This window comes from Elgaria multicarinata, chromosome 5 (assembly GCF_023053635.1).
Source record: "Elgaria multicarinata webbii isolate HBS135686 ecotype San Diego chromosome 5, rElgMul1.1.pri, whole genome shotgun sequence".
NCBI classification, from domain to species: domain Eukaryota; kingdom Metazoa; phylum Chordata; class Lepidosauria; order Squamata; family Anguidae; genus Elgaria; species Elgaria multicarinata.
Genome location: NC_086175.1, coordinates 46390246 through 46409780, shown reverse-complemented (window position 1 = coordinate 46409780; position 19535 = coordinate 46390246). Strand labels below are relative to the sequence as shown.

At 41.1% G+C, this 19535-nt stretch overlaps 1 protein-coding gene across 1 annotated transcript in view; it reads right to left on the bottom strand.

Moving 5' to 3' along the window:
* VWA3B (von Willebrand factor A domain containing 3B) overlaps positions 1-19535 on the bottom strand; it is a 77015-nt gene that overhangs the window by 17004 nt on the left and 40476 nt on the right. Inside the window, exons 14-21 of the mRNA XM_063126287.1 lie at positions 14720-14818; positions 12227-12409; positions 10152-10279; positions 8808-8992; positions 7147-7236; positions 4504-4543; positions 4222-4378; positions 609-727 (exon numbers count right to left, since the gene is read on the bottom strand). Of these exons, the coding sequence (XP_062982357.1) occupies positions 609-727; positions 4222-4378; positions 4504-4543; positions 7147-7236; positions 8808-8992; positions 10152-10279; positions 12227-12409; positions 14720-14818 (1001 nt within the window). The remainder of the gene's footprint in view (positions 1-608; positions 728-4221; positions 4379-4503; positions 4544-7146; positions 7237-8807; positions 8993-10151; positions 10280-12226; positions 12410-14719; positions 14819-19535) is intronic.

The following is a 19535-nucleotide window of genomic DNA, read 5'->3' as shown; positions in this document are numbered from 1 at the left end:
AGGAGGACTAGGACTTATAGGGCATTTTTAAAGACAGCACATATGTGCATGGCCATGAATGCACTTAGAACCCCCCTTTAGAGTTTCCTGCTCCACACAGGAAGGTCAGGAGTGGAGCAGGCCTGCATGAGGATGATGGGGAAGGGGCAAGCCTGTGCAGTCCAGCTCCTCACTCCCATGGTTCAGGCAATAACGCCTGAATCCAGCGATACTGAGCATGCTTTAGAACATGAGTCCAATGTGGATGCTGCCTGAAGTAGAGATGGTGTCCAGCCCACATTTACGATCAATATTTTTAAAAGGTCTTGTTGCAACAATCAAACACCAATCCCTGCTTTCAGCTATTCCACAGATATCCCGGCTGCTTGAAGCAGGTCACTTTACTCTGCTGCATGAGAAGGCTGGCCCTGATGTAACATCTATAAAACAGAGCCCGCTTCCCCTTCTCACAACTGCCAGGTTGTAGGCTTGGGTCAGTATCAGCTGCTGGTCAACGCAGGTGCCAGAAAACCTAAGGCCAGCCACACTTGGTAAACATTCTTTCATGCGGTTCGTTTCTCCAATGAAACCAATTTGCTACATGGAGAATTCCTGCTGAGCAGACTTGCCTTTCATATATTTTTATTGCCTCTTGCAGCTTCTTCTTGTAGGCATCAAGATCCACTGCCTGAGGATTAATCAGCGTGACAAATTTCTTATCGTTGCTCACATGGGCAAAGGGGAACACCTGCAGCATAATGAAGGATCAAGGTGTCAAAACATTGTAATTTTCCAACAACGCACAGCCCATGGAATCTAACTAGACTGAAGAACAAGCAAAGTGTGGAATGTAAATAACCCACTAGCACCATCACCACCCTATACACACGTCTGATATTTTATCTATGTGTTGTGAGAATTTATCTACTGCCCTTTAATAAAAATTCTCAGGGCAGTTTACAATAAAAAAAAAGTTTCACTATAAATAATTAAGATTGTAAAACTCAGGCAGCATAAAATAATATAACAAAGACCATAAAAGAGTTTAAAACTTGGGAACATAGAAAAGTCTTTTGCCTGGCACCAACAGGAAAACAAAGTGGGCAGCGGATGGGCCTCTTTAGAAAGAACATTCTATAATTAATTGGGGCACCACCACTGAAAAGGCTCTCTTCCTGGTAGTCATCGACTTTGCTTCAGATGGTGGGGGCACACGTAGTAGGCCCTCTACTGAAGATTTTAAGGTACAGGAAAACCAACAACTACCATTTCCTATAATGCTGCCAGAAGTAGAATCTTGTGATCCATACAATAACTGTGAGCACAGAGCTGTTCGGTTCTGACACTACTTATCATGTCAGGTCCCACCACCTCCACTCAAACAACATTTTCAGTAACATGAAGATTTATGCTTTCTTTGGGTGGGGTGGGGGAGGAAGGGAAATCATGTGCCAAAGCAGTACTTTTAAATTTGGCATTTGATTTTATTCTTTGCACAGCCCATTCAGTGTACAAAGTGATATAACATTTCTTAACCAGTTCTTCCTCACAACAGAGAAAGAATGTCATCTGGTGCAGGGGGGAGTGGGGAACACGTGCACCCTTCGGATGTTGCAGCATCTCCCATCAATCCTAGCCAACATAGCCAATGGTGAGGGATGCTCGGAGTTGAAATCCAACAGCATCTGGAGGACCTGGAGGACCACATGTTCTCCATCCCTGATGTAGGGAAACTTGCTCACCATCACTCAGTAAGCTTCACAGAATTTGAACTTGGAGCCCCCATCTCCAAATCACTATTTGCTCTCTCCCTCTGCTTAGACTGCCATTTGGCTCCCCGCTCCCAGAACTTTCTCTCTCAATAGCCCTTCCACCTGCTCACTGGAACATATCAAGTAGCTGGTGTCTGGATGAGCTTATTTTCCTCTTCCCTCCCCATTCCTTTTTTCCTTTTGCACCATGTCTATTAGATTCATGCCAGTATTTTAAACCACAGACCACCCTGAGGCCTTTGGCACAGACAGTTTATACTTGTATTAGTAAATAAAAAATAAATTGGGCTAACCTCATAGGTTTCATTATTGAACTACTGTACAGCCTGTGCCATACAACACCCACAGCATTCTTTGTCGTTATTTAGAGACCATATTCAAGACTTCACAATGCAGTGATCCTGCAGAACCTGATCTCTTTTCCTGCTGAGTGCCAATTGTTCATCCCTGGCCGATGGCTGGTTGGCCACTGTGTGAACAGAGTGCTGGACTAGATGGACCCTTGGTCTGATCCAGCATCAGGGCGCTTCTTACGTTCTTATGTGGTGTGCTAGTGCCGGCACATGCAACATTAGTGACTGTCACGCACAGTCAATTTTTTAACCCTCAGTGTCTGAACATTGCCACCTGCTGGTAAAAAGGGGAGATGCAACGCAAACTTTCAGCAGCATGAGGTGGTGGTGCGATTGCAAAAATGGAGGGGGGGTGAATTTGCCTCTCCTCTTGTGAATTGGGGGGCAAGCAAAATACATAGCCACTACCTCCACCCAGCTAGCTAGCCTGTGCACACTGCCATTTTTTCAACACAATGCTCCTTGAAATGACACTTTGTAATTCTCGGGAAAACAAAATGGCAGCCAGCAAAACAAAGGAATTCTCATTTCTCATTTGCATGATTAATTTGAATCAATCATCAGTTTATTGTGCTAGCCGAAGGCCATGACAAATACATCCATAGAAAAGCATACAACTATAAAAGTACTCAACAGTTTAAAATAACCAAGAGAGCCATACAGGCAAGCTTAAATTTACTATGACTAAAGCTCTCATTTCGCTCAGCGCTTTGAGTCTCCGTGGCAGTTTATGGCAATTTTATCAAGTTCTCTCTTCCTAATCTTTTTCGCTACCAGTGCAAACAGGGCCACTTTATGAGTGACATAACTGTTGGTATCGCTAAGGAGGAAGAGAACTGTTTCTGCTTGGGCATTCATGCCTCCATATGTCAGCAGCAGCGGTTTCAGGAGTCTCTCTCTCTTGGGTCCCTATACAGAGGGCAAGTTAACATATAGCGTGCTATGTCTTCCACTTGTTGTTGACCACAGATACATAATCTCGATTCAAATGGTACCTTGTGGTAGCGTCCATCCAGCACTGCAGTTGGCATCACTTGAAACCTCAATTCAATGAAAGCATTTCTCAGGGGCAGTGGCCTCAATTTGGACAGATAACATGCTCTATAGTGTTCTGTTTTTAGAAGAGGGAACCACCGAGAGAATTTAGAATTTTTAATAAGTTGTAGGTCCCTTCTGGAATCTACCCAAAAACACCAATCCCTTAGTTGCTTCTTATCCATGCTTAGAGCAAACTTCAATTCAGGGAGATGATAACTATACAGGAGCTTTTGGGATATTGCCGTCCAATGACAATTGTTATCAACATAGGAATTCAAAGAAGCTTAGCTACATTTTGCTCACATACTCCTAACCTTCGTCACTTGGAAATATATTTTATGTACATAAACTGACACTAATCACTATTTCATGGATGGTTTGGGGCAGCATCAAAAAGCACACACACATATAACCTTTTGACAAATTTTCAGCAATGCCTACAAAAAAAAATTCAGCTGTTCACTCAACTGACTTTATTAATTGATTTTATTTGTACCCCTTCTACTAAGAAAATGGCACTCAAGGAAGCTTATAATCAAAGATAAATAAAAAATGATTAAAACAATAGTAAAATAAATGCATTAAAACACAATTAAACTACAACAATAACATTTACCCCAAGTAATGTCATCACAAAGTCAAATCTAACTGGTTACAAAGCATCTTGACATCATCCCATTCATTATCTGTTCCTCAACTGGCTATGATCACCCATATGACTGACCCAGGAAAAAGAAAAGGAATGGCACTAAAGCAACATCAGATAGGGAAATACTGGCAACAAATAGTATAAAAAGGCAAATATCCTCACAATTAAAGAGTTTATCCTATAAACTTTATAAGGAAGTATTTCCAGATACCCCAAGTCATTACACCTGACCTCAAAATCAAAATGGGAGAATGTTCAGCACAGTTGTAACTGCACACTGTGACTGGAATAGTTGATAATACAATTATGTGATACTTGCATTCAAAAAACAGTTGTTAATTTGGAGTTTCCCCAGAAACAGCATAAAAAGAGACTTCATTCATTTATTTATTGTTTGTAGCCAATGGCCATCACATAAAAAGAGACTTACATCATCGAATACTTTTGAAACAACATGTTTGTCTAGAATTGGAATGTACTTAGTTGTGCGAGGAACAGCTGTCGGGGCTAAGGCATCCATTATGGTGAGTCGCCTAGCAACCAAACCATGATTCTTTAACCATTGAGCTGAAGGGATATCTAAAGGGCTTTTAAAGAGAGAGAGAGAGAGAGAAAGAGAGAGAGAGAATGAGACATGGTAACCAATTCGGTAATATATTCTCTTCCCAAAGGGGGAAAAAATCTCTTTCTTTACATATAAGTATATACTTACTCTTTATCCATCTTTTTCTCAGTTTTGTATGTCTTCCTCTCTGTGAAGGAAATTTTAAAAGAATTATTATATGGTTTTGCATATGTCAACACTGAGTCATGGACAGTCAGGAGCATAGTATCATAGAATAGTAGAGTTGGAAGGGACCTATCAGGCCATTGAGTCCAACCCCCATAGGAGGTACAGGTGCCAGAAGAATGGGACCAGAACTATAAGAACAAACACAAGACCTAGGCAGGCTGGAAAGCAGGTAGACTGGTGAATAGGTGGGAAAGCTGGAGAGGACACGTACTTGGAAGGCCTCTAAACAGCCACATTAACGAGGCCAGGTGAAAGACCCAGGAGCATTTATAGCTCAAGGCAAGCCAGGAGGATCTAATGGCTGCTGGGGTGAGTGGAGCTATGATGGAACCTGGGAGGACAATACAACTCTTTTAGACTGCTCTCTGCAGCCCTCAATGGACAGCAGAACACAAATCACAAACATGCATGCCTACACACAGAGAGAGCCTAATTCTAGGTTTTGTTGTTCCTGTCAGTATGCAAGCACACTTGACACTTTGTATGACCCTTTTAGTCAAATCACTAAAAGCAGTGATTAAAATACTTACATAAAACCATTTATTTGGCATTTTCAAAATTCTTCACATTCATCCACAGCTCTAGATTATGGCTAGTATTTTTTATCCATATATCGCAGATGGTGGGGTTGTCTTAGGCTGAAAGAATGCAGTTTGCCTAACACTACCTACTGACGGCTAAACTACATACTATAATAAATGTGTAGCATATTTTATTTACTTTGTCTCTCTAACATACAATAGCCAAACCTCTCTGAGAAGTTCATAACAATTCGAACAATAAAATACAGCACAATAAAACATAATGTAAAATTTTAGAAGTTTAAAACTACAGTATAAACCCAAAGTAAAAACCAGCAGCAGTATAAAGATTTTAAAATGCAATTACAGATTTAAAAACAACAGAAATTGAAAGACAAAAATGACTGGGAAAGTAAGAAGGTCTTCATCTGGCACTGAAAAGTCTGCACTGTAAGTGCCAGGCGAGCCTCTCTGGGGAGGGCATTCCACAACTCAGGTGCCGTAACGGAAAGGCTCATCGTAACTTTTACTTTCATGTATGACCCAATACGAATTAGGGTCATATTCATGGGTAGGGGTTAAATCTTCCCACCCAATCACTTTAAATTCTTCTCCTCCATACACAGGGGCTTAAGAAAGGGGGAAACCCTCCACTGGCACCAATGGAGTTTGTTTTGTGTGTGTGTGTGTGTGTGTGTGTGTGTGTGTGTGTGTATTTTTTAACTTTAAGCCTCCATGCCAGCGGGGCGGGGCAAATTTAAAGAAAGTAAGAGGCTGGGAGGGAAGGTTTAACACACATACTCTCTTGCCTGCACACAGTGGTTCCAATCCAGATCAGCCCCCCACACACTTACACAAAAGTAAAAGAAAAACTCATGATCACCTACACACTTCACATATAATGTAGTATGTAGTTAAACATTCGTAGTAAGATTTATTTCTCACTAAATATGCATTGGATCAGGCTACTAATGTATCAGTTCTATATTTCAGTCTTCTCCAACTGGATGCTGCCAGGTGCATTAAAATACATCTCCTAGCATCCCCCAGCCATGGCTGATTGTGGGATGCTGGGAATTGTAGTCCAACATATCTGGAGGGCACCCTGTTGGGGAAGGCTGATATATAGAAATGATGCAATATAGCTCAAACTGTCTCTTAGTACATGTTTGAGGTCACATTTGTATTTAGGGCAACAAGTTGTTCCTCTTTAAACAGCATTGGTGCCGCATAGGAAACCCTGCCACAATAATTATTCCTGGCTACTCCCATAACACTGGTGCTATGCCAACTCTGGGTTGCAGTTCAGACAAATACAAGACAGGTAGAGAGTGCCTATATACACTAAAATTCAGTGGAAATTCAGCGGCTGCAATTGCTGGGGGATACATTCCTAGTGAGTTATGGGGAGGCAAAAACTGGCCCCCAGAACATCCAAAGTTGCCCACTCCTGCTCTAAGGCAATGATACTTAGTTCATGTACACCTTTCTCAGTGCACAGATGCACAATGATAAGTTAAGGATCAACACAATGATCAACTGGGCGTTTTAACTTTCTGTGGAATACTGAGTGCAATAGAGTGCCCAGTTTCACTCATTTCATTTATTACATTTCTATACCATCCAAAAGCCAAAACTCTCTGGGCAGTTTGCAAAGATTAAAAACCTTTAAAAATATACAATATTGTGCATAATATAAAACCAGTGTACCTTTGATCATATAAACAGGCAACACACACACACACACCCAAACAATGTCCTATGACCTGATTAAAAACCTCTCATATGCTGCCAAACACTTGGGAGCACTGGAAAGGTCTTAACCTGCCTCCAAAAAGATAACAACACTGGCAGCCTGGAAGGCCTCTCTGGGGAGTTCATTCCATAACTGGAGTCAAGTCTCGCCAATTTTTATGGAGAAATTAAAGTGTGTGTCAAAGGAGGAGAATGGTAGCCTAAGAGTAGGTAAAAGGTGAGTGAAGTTGATGCAAAAGTGTTAGAATTGTTGAAATGAAGAAATGTATTCATCTCCACAGGTTACCTTTTTCAGGAGATGCCCCTCCATTTTGACTTTGTTCAGAAGGCTTTGCTACGAAGCGTTGAGTTCTAAGCATGCTACTCTTCGTTTGTTCTGTAAAAAAATATTCGCACACACACAAGCAAATAATTTGCCAACAAATCAAAATGCTGCTGAGATTCTGCAAAATGACAAATTTGCTTTTAACGCCTGCAGGTTTTAGGCTCAAATTGTCCTAGACAAGTTCTCATAAGTAAATGAACAGCCTCCATGTTTTATTTTCTATGCTTCGCCAAATACATAACATTTCATTATGTGCCCTGTGTGCTTTTCGTGTACATAAGCCGCTCATATATACTGAATAAATATTTACCTAATTAAAGATGTAGCTACTTTAGGGGCAGAGCTGGAATTTCACTCACAGGCTTTGAATTTGTATGTCAAAATCTGTGTGCCAAGTTCTTGAGTTTGAAATTTACATTCCAGCTTTTTGAAACAGAACTGTATGGCAATATTCAAAGGACAATAGGACTTGAAATATGAGGCCAAACCAGTTTGCATTCCTCATTGCATTGAATTTTTCTGCTGATTTATTTTTAAGCATGTTTTTGAAATTTGAATGTTTCAGACTCGGGGTACAATCCTGTACATATTTACCTGGGAGTAAGTCCCTCTGAAGTTAATGGAACTTACTTCCAAGTGTACATCTATAATAGGATTGCATTGCTAAGGAAATTTCCATCTATGGTCCAATCAAAATAATTATATAAAACTCCCATTTAAATGAAACCACTCTGCTTCCCTTGTAAAGAGCATTAATACTGCTATTTTATGCAAAAAACCCAACAGATTTCTGTTGACTTTAGATGTTCCAGATAATCAGATACAGGAGGTTGTTGAGCATTATAAAATGGTTGGTCATCATCTTCAGAATTTTATAACCACACAGGCATAACCACACAGTAACCTTTCTCGATTCCCAGATCTGAAGGTCATGGTACCCAAGACAGCTCCTTTCCCTGCTAAAGTTCCAGAGCAGCAGAAAGCAGGCTGTGCAGCTGTAAGCCCACCTTCCCTCCCTGTCTCCCTCTCTCTGCTGTGGCCAGCAGGAGTCTGGTTTGGTCTCCGTTGTGTGTCTGTCATGACCAATGGCTTTTAGCAAATAAAATCTGAGAGGCTGGTTTTGTCCCACAGCACGGAGGAGGAGGAAGAGAGGGTTAGCAAACAGAGTGACTTGAAGAAAAGGATGGGAGGAGCAGAAGCTGCATCCCCCAGCTCTGAACAGTTGTCCAATGAATATACAGGATCGTTCAGGTGGAAATCTAATATAGAAGACCTCCAAATAAAAGAAAAGAACAAAGGAATAATCTCTGTCCCCTTAACACAATTATATTTATCAAGGGGGGGGAACAATAGTGATAAGAGTCATGTCGGAAAATAAACCACAAACAGTGCTGGAAGTATTAGAGTACATGGACAAGAGTCCTTTTTAGATGTCAATTGGAACTACTTTCCCATCCTTGTCTTGCCTTTCTAATGTAGACAGCAAGCTCCCAGGAATCCCGAGGACTGCAGAACCTCACACACCATTGGTGTTAATTAACGTGAAGCAAGAGGACATTTCTATCCAACATATGCCAGAGATGGGACATGCTTTACTGAGTAATCTTCGTAGTCTCTTTTACCTGCATATAAAGCATTCTTCTTTCTGGTTGGACTCTCAGAGCGTGCCTGACATCCATCCATACCAGGCTGGGGTGAAGCTGATGGCGGCTCTTCAGAGGCACAATAGGGCCTATTTGGAGATGGGGGATTCTGTCCCTCAACTTGTGTGGTTATTGAGGTTGCAGTAAAAGGCTGCCTGCGATGTCTGTTTAAGAAACAGACAAGTCATGATCTGTGCCAAAGCACGCACACACACATATCTGGGCATAGCCGCTTTGAGAAGGGTGAAGGCTGAAATACTGCACATCCAAAACACACACAGGTCATGCTTGTACTTGGTGTGCAAGGGAGAAAACTGTCATGTGAACTGGGGTTTGGTGCTCAAAAAGGTGTAAATTCCAGATCCTGGACAACCAAAAACAGTACGAAATAGTATCTACTTAAGAGAAAGCACAAAAATCAGCCACCAAACACATTTCCCTTTTTTTGGGGGGGGGGGTCTAAGGAATCTGACATTATTATTATTATTATTATTATTATTATTATTATTATTATTATTTAAAACATTTATATCCTGCCCTATATCATTAAGATCTCAGAGCGGCGTATAGTAAATGCTTTACTATAAGCATTTTTGCTTTTTCCATATGCAGTTGGTCTTGAAGCAAATCAGACATGCAACCAGGTGAACGAAACAGCCTTTTGTACGTGCGAACCCTTCTCCACGATGAAGACAACTGAGGAATGATGCCGATGATTGCCCCACTTGTAGCAACCTTTTAATTTGGGGCTCTCTGCTTTTGGCAACAGAATCCTCCGACTGGTTCACTAAGAGGAGACATCTGCACACCACTGCTCAAGCCACGCTTAGAGCATCCATGGTGGCATAAAAAGCAGCAACTTGCGCTTGGGAGGAATGAACCAAGCCATGAGCAGAGAGTTACCTGCAGCAAAGCAAGGGAGAAGCAAAAGCCACTGACGGAGGAGTGGAATGAATTAACCCTGTGATGAAAAGAATGACATTGGCAAGCATATATAGAGGCACATCCTTCACCTCCTAGAATAAAGACTTACTCACGTTGTTGTTTTCAGATGAACACTCTTATTTATCAGTTCATTATTATTTTACAATATAGGCTCTAAATAAATGTCAGCTTTTTCCATTCCCCCTGCCCCCAATAAAAACAAAAGTATCTCCACCCTGAGGAACACCAGTGTATTTCTACCAAACCTCTTAACTTCAAAATAAAGTATCTCTGTATGTAACTTAGATCTTCTTATTGGCCTTTTTAGCCAAGACAAAACATGTAACATGTAGCTTAAAAGTGTTGCAAGAAAGAAAGGCAACAGAAAGAAAGGCATACTTATCGGGAAGCTCTTTTGCTCCATTAAAAATGTCCGTCAATACATTGTCAGTGCGAAAGGTCTGTATTTTCTTGAGTTCTTTTTCTCCTACTTTGATCTCTTTTTTAATTAGGTATATATCCTCACACTGCCAAAATGAAACACACAAAAATTATGGGTCACTGGAATGAAATTAGAAACACAGTTTATTCCTGATCTGTGCCAGTTCTAAACCAGATAATAAATCCGCACAATAATTCCAACAGAAAAAGTAATTACATTTTGAGTGTTTAAAAAATAGTTCATTGAAATATCTCCCCCTTAAATCTTGTTTCCGTATTTTCGGTACCTAGTTTTGATTATGCTTCGTTTTGGTGTTCATTAAATTTCACATCTACCCTTTTCTGCATTTTACTGGTCATTCCTGGACCTTTCCTCAAAGCGTAATTTTAACCTAGTTAAGATTTCACAAAAACAAAATATCCCAGAGCAGAAACTCTTGGCTGAAAAGTCATATGACTTTTAAATTTAGTAAAGTTACTTATTTGACATTGCAACTAGGAGCGCCATCAGATCGGGAGGGTACCCCTACTGTCACTTTGTCTCCAGCTGCCCACAATAGGGATGAACAGCTTCCTCTTTCTTCACACCGGGAAGAAAGAGGAAGCAAGCGACGACCACATGGCCTATTCAGTGGGCGTTTTTTATCCTGCTGCTTCTCCTGCACACAACAGGAAATGGCAGCAAGTTTCGCTATAGCCCTCCAAAATTGGATTTTCACTGTCTTACCTTATGATGGAAAAAAGACCAGAAGGAGTGGGAGACGTGCAGGAGGTGAACAGCGTTTTCAAAAGGACAAGCAAAAAAAAGTGAGTGGCCAGTAACAAGTGTGCTATAAAATGCTCATCTGATGACGCTCTATGATGGACACGCTGGAGTTAATCTCTGCAGTAATTCTTGAGGGGGGGAGGCTTCTATTAATGCATTCTTATTATTATGCTAATCATTATTCCTCTTTCTTGTATAGATAGATAGATGGATATAAATCGTCCCTAGCAATCTAATAACTACATCCACTTCTTACTTTTTCCATTTTCTATCACTAATAGCCTTCCCAAAGTTTAAGCATCTGCCATTCCAGCGCCATACACTCCCCTTGCTAGCAGGAGAGATGAAACTGACTAGTCATAAACAAAGCATGGAGACTTCCCTGTAAGTTTGTCAGCCACACACACACACACACAGGAGGGTAGCAAATAAGTCAGATTTGCCTTGAAAGTTTAACCTAGGCTGCCTCATTTTCTACACTTGGTCCTGAGACAAGCCAGTTTGCTTCCTGTGCAAGGAACTTATTTGTAGACCTATGTAGTGGACTTTATCAAAATTAGTGTGTACACACATACTACTCTCTACATGTACATCATGCACACACCCGCTCACACTATAGCAAGGCTATTAATTATCCTACCAGCAGAGCAAAACTAGTTTTCCTCCCCACCATTCAGTACATCTGGGCTGAATATTATACAAAGTCAGCATCAGGGGTCAGCATTGCCAGGCACCTGCAAGGCCCATAAACTAGGAGGGAGATTGCTGCTGACCACCCCAAAGCCCCCTGGCCCTCCTCCCTTCTGCTGGCCCCTGTTCATCTACCCTCCCCAAGCAGGTGACCAGTCACAAAAAGAAGGAGAAAGAAGAGAAGCAGCCTCCATTTGACCGTTTTCTGTGCAGTGGTACAGATTTGGTCCAGAGGGAGAATGAAATGAATGCATAGCGGTGACAGCAGCGCCGGGGACGGGGGCCCACTGAAGGCAGTTTGCCCAAAATCTGGAGCCAATACTGATATTACCCTAGTGTCCCACAAGAGCTAAAATGTGCCAAGGACACACAGTCTGCTGATCCTCATGAAAAGTCCATTAGCTTTGATTTGTCCATTTTCCTTCACCAAAACACTACTTTTAAAAATGTAGCTTACACAGTCCCTTCTAAAGAAGTTAGCGCACTAACACATTTCATTGAAACTTATTTTAAGACCTTTTCTTTTGTCAAAAAAGGAATACTCCTAAAGTTTAAGCATTAGCTGTTCAAGACTTGCCTCAAAGGGTTTTGGTGCATCAGGGTCCCTCAGACAAATGTGATAGTAATGAAACCGTCCACCTGTCTCGCTAGCCAGCTCATGTAAAAATTTATTCGCTCCAGTATCATCACAGTTAAAGGAAATAGTATGAACCGGAATGTTCCGCTTAAGGTCGAGTTGGGCTAAAATTCTATTGGGGGGCTGAAAAGAAAAGAAAATGGAGATGTTTTAAGAAATAGACAATTAAAAGATTAACTGCCTTCAAACTATTGTTGAATTCTGGTTTGCCATGATATGTGAACGTGGCCATGCTAACAAACCATGGTTTGTTAACCATGAACAACCCAGAAAGAGAGCCCATGATTTGTTGAGTTGTGAACCCTGGGTTATTTAAAGCATGGGTTGTTATATGTGAACTCAGAAACATGGGTTGTTCATGGATTGTTTCACCAGTCTGCAGAGGCAGCAAGCAAGAGTGGTTAAAAAAGGGGGGGACCCAAAACATCACTCTATATGCCAGGTGATATAGGGAAGAGGAGGGGAGAAACAAACATTCCAGGGATTAAGAAAACAAACCACAGTTTGATTGTCTGCCAGACAAACCCTGGGTAGGACAACAAACCATTGAATAAATAAAAAATGGTTTAGCATTATATGCAAACTGAGCTTGTATCTTCTGTCTTTTTGTATAGCTTAAGAAGTATAAACACTTATAGCGATTGGTGCTGTAATTGTCAATGGCTAAGATCACAGACGTGTATTAAAACCAAAACAATTTGAATTTCTCTGGGGGATCAAACTTCATATATATGTTTCTAATAGTTTATCAAATGAGCAAGACATTTCTTTTGTGATGTTGTGCCATGTAATGTGAATTTGCTGAAATCTCAATGGGGTGGATCTAAACTAAGTCAGACACATTTAGTTGTCATTTAAAGGAATATGAAAAGTTAGTCATTCCTAACTTCAGTCCCATAGATTTCACTGAGACCTAAATATTTTCATCTGGGACCAACCCCATATTGCTTTTTAGATATAAGCATTAAGTAATTTTCCTTTGGCTACACTGTAGTCTATAACCTTACAAGCTTACAACCTAAAGTACTGCAATTTTGCTAATCATGTATATATTTGGTGAGAATCCGATCTCATTAACCTAGCTGTAGGCTTTGTACACTGGAGTCAAAGATACTAGCAGCAACTGGCATGAGCAAAATAAATCATTAAAACAAACAAAAACAAACAAAAACAAAAAAAAACAAAAAAAACAAGTTATAGGCTTAAGTCAATTATTAATTTTATGCAAGCAGTTCTACCATCATGGCTATCTGCGCAGTAATTTGTGCATTCTTGTAAGTAAATTACTTTACACAACAAATTCTTTAAATTTGCATTTAACTTGGTGAACTTTCACAATCTGTACAGCTGGAAGAAACCTTACATTCTCTCACAAGAAGGCAAGACTGTGAAGGGTATATTTTGAAAGTAATATTAGAGGTTTGAACCATGCTGGGCTTGTTGTCTGTCATGTCCAGACCAGGAGGGCACCCAAATGGGAAAGCCTAGTCCATAACCCAGATGGCAAACACTTCCCAAGCACAAAGACCTTCATGAGTCTGAGAGAGCAGCTGCTCATCCAGTTCCCCACTCTCCATCCATAATGTCCAACAGAACATATCTTATCATGTTGTGATGTCATGATGTGCTATTCCCACTCTCTGCCCCACCCCGCTCTACCCTGGCTGCACATCATTGGCTGCTACGGATACTGGGAAGGAAATGAGGAACATCATGGCACCGCAACATGAGGTCAATTCTATTAGATGCTAGAAATGGGGAGCTAAATGTTTTCAGCAGCATCCCTGCATCCTGTGTAACATTTAATCTCAGCCTGAGCGTCAGCTCCTGCCATCAGGCTATCTCCCTTCCCAACCGCCCCACTAATATCAGCTGTGCTTACTGCTGCTGCACCCACCTTCCACAATACCCCACCACCATCTGCAGCTTCCCTCTCCCCAACTGCCCCCACCTAAGCTGCTCGTGCTATTTCTCCTCCCTCCTTAGCTCTCCTGACATAGATCCTACAGCTTCCCTCTCTCCATCTGTCTTCCAAGACCCTCATCATTGCTGCTTCTCCTCCTCAATATCCACTTCTACTGTTGCCTTCCTGGCCCCACAACCACCACTGCTGGGGATCACCCAGGAACCTTGCCCCATTTCCCCCCTGCTCCAAGCCAGCCATCTGCTTTTTGGAACCTCCTACTTTGGGGGCTGAAGGATCATGCTTCCTCTGCTCTCTCCACCATCACCATGTACTCCTCCCAATCTCTCATGGTTCCAATGCGTGGCTGGAACAAAAGATGGGGAGGAGACAAAGGCCCGTGTCTTCCTTGAACTGTCAGGTTAGCCCCAGTTTGGCCATCCCAGGTCTACATCAAGGGTCTGCTTTGTCATATTGCCAGTGTTACATCATCACATTGCCCTGACATGGTTTGCTTCTTCCATAGATACCTGATCAGGTCTCCCATCAGTAAGAAGATAAATGGCTTGAGTCTCACTATCAGCAAAGGCAATCTGAAGTGCTTTCAGAGTATTTGTAGAACTTCCAACCTAAACAGTCAATGGAAAAGCAATAGAATAAAATGGAGTTATTAACCGTGCCAAATTTGTGGAATGGTTTGTCACATCTTTTTGTCAAATATGTTGGCGAGAGGCAGTACATGACTTGTCCAGGGGAACAACTAACTCAGTTTTCATCTAGTCTAAATCACATGATGAGCAACAGTTAAATAGAAATAAGTGATAAATTAGTACTTAATAGTCAATAACTCTTTTTAAAGTAATGCATAAGCTTTATCTAGCTGAGATTTATAGATCCAAATAACAATGTATTTTAGGAAATGTAGTACAAGTTTATTTCTGCAAACTGCTGGAATGTGTATGTAGGAGAGGGAGGAACTTGGAAGACTGCTACTAGCTATTTGGATTAAATGGAACATCACAGGCATTTGATTACATTGACTGCAGCTTCAGATGTTACTTTGCCACATAGGAAATAGAGGGCCGTATTGCTCAGTACTTCCTGTTCCTGTACAACAGGCATAAGGAACATCTGGCCTGTGAGCCAAGCATGAAGTTCACAATCTAGACATCTAAAGTCTCCCCAGGACATAACCCATCTCCATCCCTTCTGCGGAATATTTATATTATTTACTCCACCCTGCTCTGTCCCGCAACAACAAAACTAATGAAGGGAATCTTGCAGAAGTTGGAGGACGAGAACAGAATGCAAATGTCTTTTTTGTTGTTGTTGTTGTTGTTCTCACATATTGAGCACATCAGTAACCTCACCCACTTTTGGCTCTGTCTCCACCCACTGCTTAGAATGCAAGCCCTGACAGGTTTCAGCCAAGATAATGGCCTAGTTCAGACAACACGCTAAACCAAGCTGCTTAACCACAAAATGGTTAAGGGAATGCATGCAGCATGGTTTAGCGTGTTGTCTGAACCAGGCCAATATGGACCTCAAGAAAAAGAAAGATGTTCCCCACCCCTATTCTGCAACAAGATCACATCAAAAAGACAGCCGTCACATTTTCCTTCACTAGGAGATATGCAAACATGGGCATTTCAGGCAAGGAAGATGCAAATGCTGGTTTTGGATGTGACTTTATTGCAGAGGAGCAGGAAATAATAAGGAAACTGAAGATCATGTTCCTGCAAGGCAAAATGAAGTTCAAAGCTCTTCTTCAATGGAAAGAGAAAGGGAAGTGTAAACTATTGCTTCAGAGACTGTTCCCAAGAAAAATCTGTGCTTCTAGCACTTCTGCAACGAAGTATATTTTTACACATGACACTATAAGCCATTTGAGATGCAGTGGCCCAGTTCAGACTTCATATTCTTGTTCCAATAAACTATGGTTTATTGTATCAGGAATGCACCATATACCTGCATGCCAGCTCCTCCCCTCATGCACCTGGCTTAACACAATGCTTCCTCGCTTGTTAAACTACGGTTTACTGTGCCATCTGAACTGGAAACTGCTATTTGAGTTCTCCCTACAAACTAGGATTGCAAACCACAGTTTGATCTTGCGTTGTAGGAACACTTGAATCACAGCTTCCTGATTCAAACGTCACAGGAAACTGTGGTCAGACAAACCTGGAAGTCTTGTATTATGTGAAATGTGAGGAGAGAAGGACAGGTAAGCCAGCATGGTATCATGGCTTGCTTGAGTGCTGGACTAGGACCTGGGAGACCATGGGTTCAAATCTCCACTTCAGCCATGAACATCACCAGATGACCTTGGGCAAGTCTATCTTTCCATCTAACCTACTAAACATCATTGTTGTGAGGTTAAAATGGGTGCTGGGGGGACCCTGAATTCCTTGGAGGTTGAGCAAAATAAAAATGTAGTTAACCACCACCCAGGAAGTGTTGCATTGAAGCTGGGCTCACCAAGGAGGAGGGGAAGTACACCAAACATTCCCAATATGACACTGGATTGGACCAGGAATGTGTCATCTTCACCAGGCCCCTTTTCCCACAACTGTGAATATTAACACAGGATAAGAGACTGAAGAGAGTAATTTTTAAATCAAATGGACATTCTAGCAACTGTGAGTAGTAGATTCCAATAATGACACAAAAAATGCAAAAAAACGATTATGTAATTACTCGTGCAAATAGTCTGAATTGTATCTACTTTCAAGGATTTGCATAATAAAAATCTTCATTGGAACCAAAAGAAGATGGGACTGGGGCAACGGGGGAGGGGGAATGTTAAGTATATGAAAAGAAATACTTGCTTAGTCATTAAAATTGTGTGTGTATGGCTATCTCAGGGTTAAACAGAGAAAGACTATCTGTGGGCAATTACCTTGAGATAGAGGCTGTTCTGGGAACCTTGCCAAGATTCTAAGTTAGCCTCATCACAGCTGTATGTAATGTAGATAAGAATTGTGTAGATCTGTATATAGTTTCTCACTTGTGTAAAATGGAACTGATCACTGCTTACTGATCACTGCTCTATGATCACTGCTCTCTGTGTATGCCTCAGTGTGCTGATCTGAACTGATCTGAATTGAACTGCACAGAAGCCTGAAGGAAATAAACCAGCTCTGCTGTGTAAGACCTGCGTGATGTGTGTTTGTTTCTGAGCACAAACAGAGTTCCAGAGAGAGAAAAGTTCTGGCACAATAACCCAACAAAGGTTATGGGCCCAGTCCAGGCAGCCTAGTCCTAGACCAGCCCAGTCCAGTCCAGGAAGCCTACGCCAGCTTAACCCAGGCAGAAGAACCAGAACTTGATGGGAATGGTGCAGTATCAGAACCAGAACCAGGAGTCTGCTAAAACAGAAAACTGTTGATGAAGGAAGACATCAAGCTAAAGCCAGTGCTGCAAAGTGAGGAAAAATCTCAGTCGGCTGACTCTGAGGAGGACTCTGAGCAGAAGGACGGTGAGATACCAATTCCTAAAGCAGAGGAAATGGCAGGAGCTAATATGTCTGGTTTGCATCAATTGTTGGAAAAGCTGAATGACTCTAACTATGCATTATGGTCTTACAAAATGCAAATGTATCTGATTCAGGCTGAACTGTGGTATGTGGTCACAGAGGATCCACCAGATAGAGCAGATCCACAGAATGCTAAATGGTTTAAGGATGATGCAAAAGCAATGGCAGTTATTGCATTAGCTGTGGAAGACTCTCAAATTTCCTTCATTCAGTTTTTGAATACATCAAAAGAGTGCTGGAATGTGCTACAAGCTGTATATCAAAGAGAAACAGCGGGCAGTAAAGTAATTCTAACCCGGAAACTGTATGGAATGAAGCTGAAACCAGGGGAGTCTATGTCAAACCATTTGAAAAGCATGAGAGAAATCTTCAATCAACTCAGGGCACGAGGGATGGAGTTTACAACTATACACCAAGTCTATGTGATTTTGTCAAGTCTTGATTCATCGTACGACGCGGTTGTCACCATGATGGAAAGTCAAGAGGAGAAAAATTTAACCCTCGAGTATGTAGCTGGAAAACTACTGGAAACCTATGAAAGAAGACAAGCTTCAAAACAACAGAGCCTTAAACTTCCTGTGGCTGAATTTCAACAAAGCCATAAATCTTCTGACGTGGTGGCTGCATTAAAGGCAAAGAAATGCTTTAACTGTGGTTCCACAGGACACTTAAGGCGGGATTGCAACAACAAGAAGAAAAAGCTGTTGACAGCAAAGTGGAGAGAAGAAAACAACATGAATGAAGCTGAATCAACAAAGAAGTGTCTTCTAGCAAGAATCAAAGAGACAATGAATCCTTGGTTTTTGGACTCTGGGGCTTCAATAAGTATGGCAAAAGACAAACTTTCATTTGTAACCTTGGAAACTTCTACTTCAGAGCAAAAGCGTGTTACCCTTGCAAATGGAACAAAAATCCAGATATGTGGTGTGGGTAATGTATATTTTGATTGTCTGGGAGTTGAACTACAAAGTGTTTTATATGTACCAGAATTAGAAACAAACCTTCTAAGTGTGTTTCAGTTAACAGAAATGGGGTATGAGGTTTGTTTTACTGAAGAAAATTGTACTATAAAACAGGGAAACAAGGTGTGTGTGCAGGGAATAATGAAAGATTCTTTGTATGTGATTAATACTTGTACAGAAAATGAAGTTGTAGCCAGCAAAGTCACAACAAAAACAATAGCCAATTGCAAACCACACCAAGAGTGTATCCATTTAACTCATAAAAGGTTTGGTCATGCTAACTATAAAACAATTTCTAAGATTCCAGAATTGTGTGAAGGGGTGAAAATCAAACCATGTTCTAACTATGTAGAATGTAATGTATGCAGTGAAACCAAGTGTCATAAGTCAAACATTCCAAAACATAGTGAGAGAACAACAAAAAGAATTTTTGAATTAATACATGCAGATCTTGCAGGTCCTTTTGAGACAAGTCAAGGAGGAAACAGATTTTTCTTGTCTATTGTTGATGATTACAGTAGATTTGGATTTGTGTATGTGTTAAAACAGAAGAGTGAAACTTTTGGAAAGTTCAAAGCGTTTGTTAAGTGGAGTAAAAATAGATTTAAAGAACCTATAGCTAATCTAAGAACGGACCGGGGAGGTGAATTTCTTAGCAACCAATTTAAAAAATTCCTCAGTGATGAGGGTATACAACATGACCTTACTGTTCCATATTCACCATTTCAAAATGGAGTTGCAGAAAGGAAAAACAGAACCTTGCAGAACATGTTAAGAGCTCTATTGAAAGAGTCAGGATTGTCTAATCTGTTCTGGGCAGAAGCTTTGTCCACCTCAAATTATTTGTTA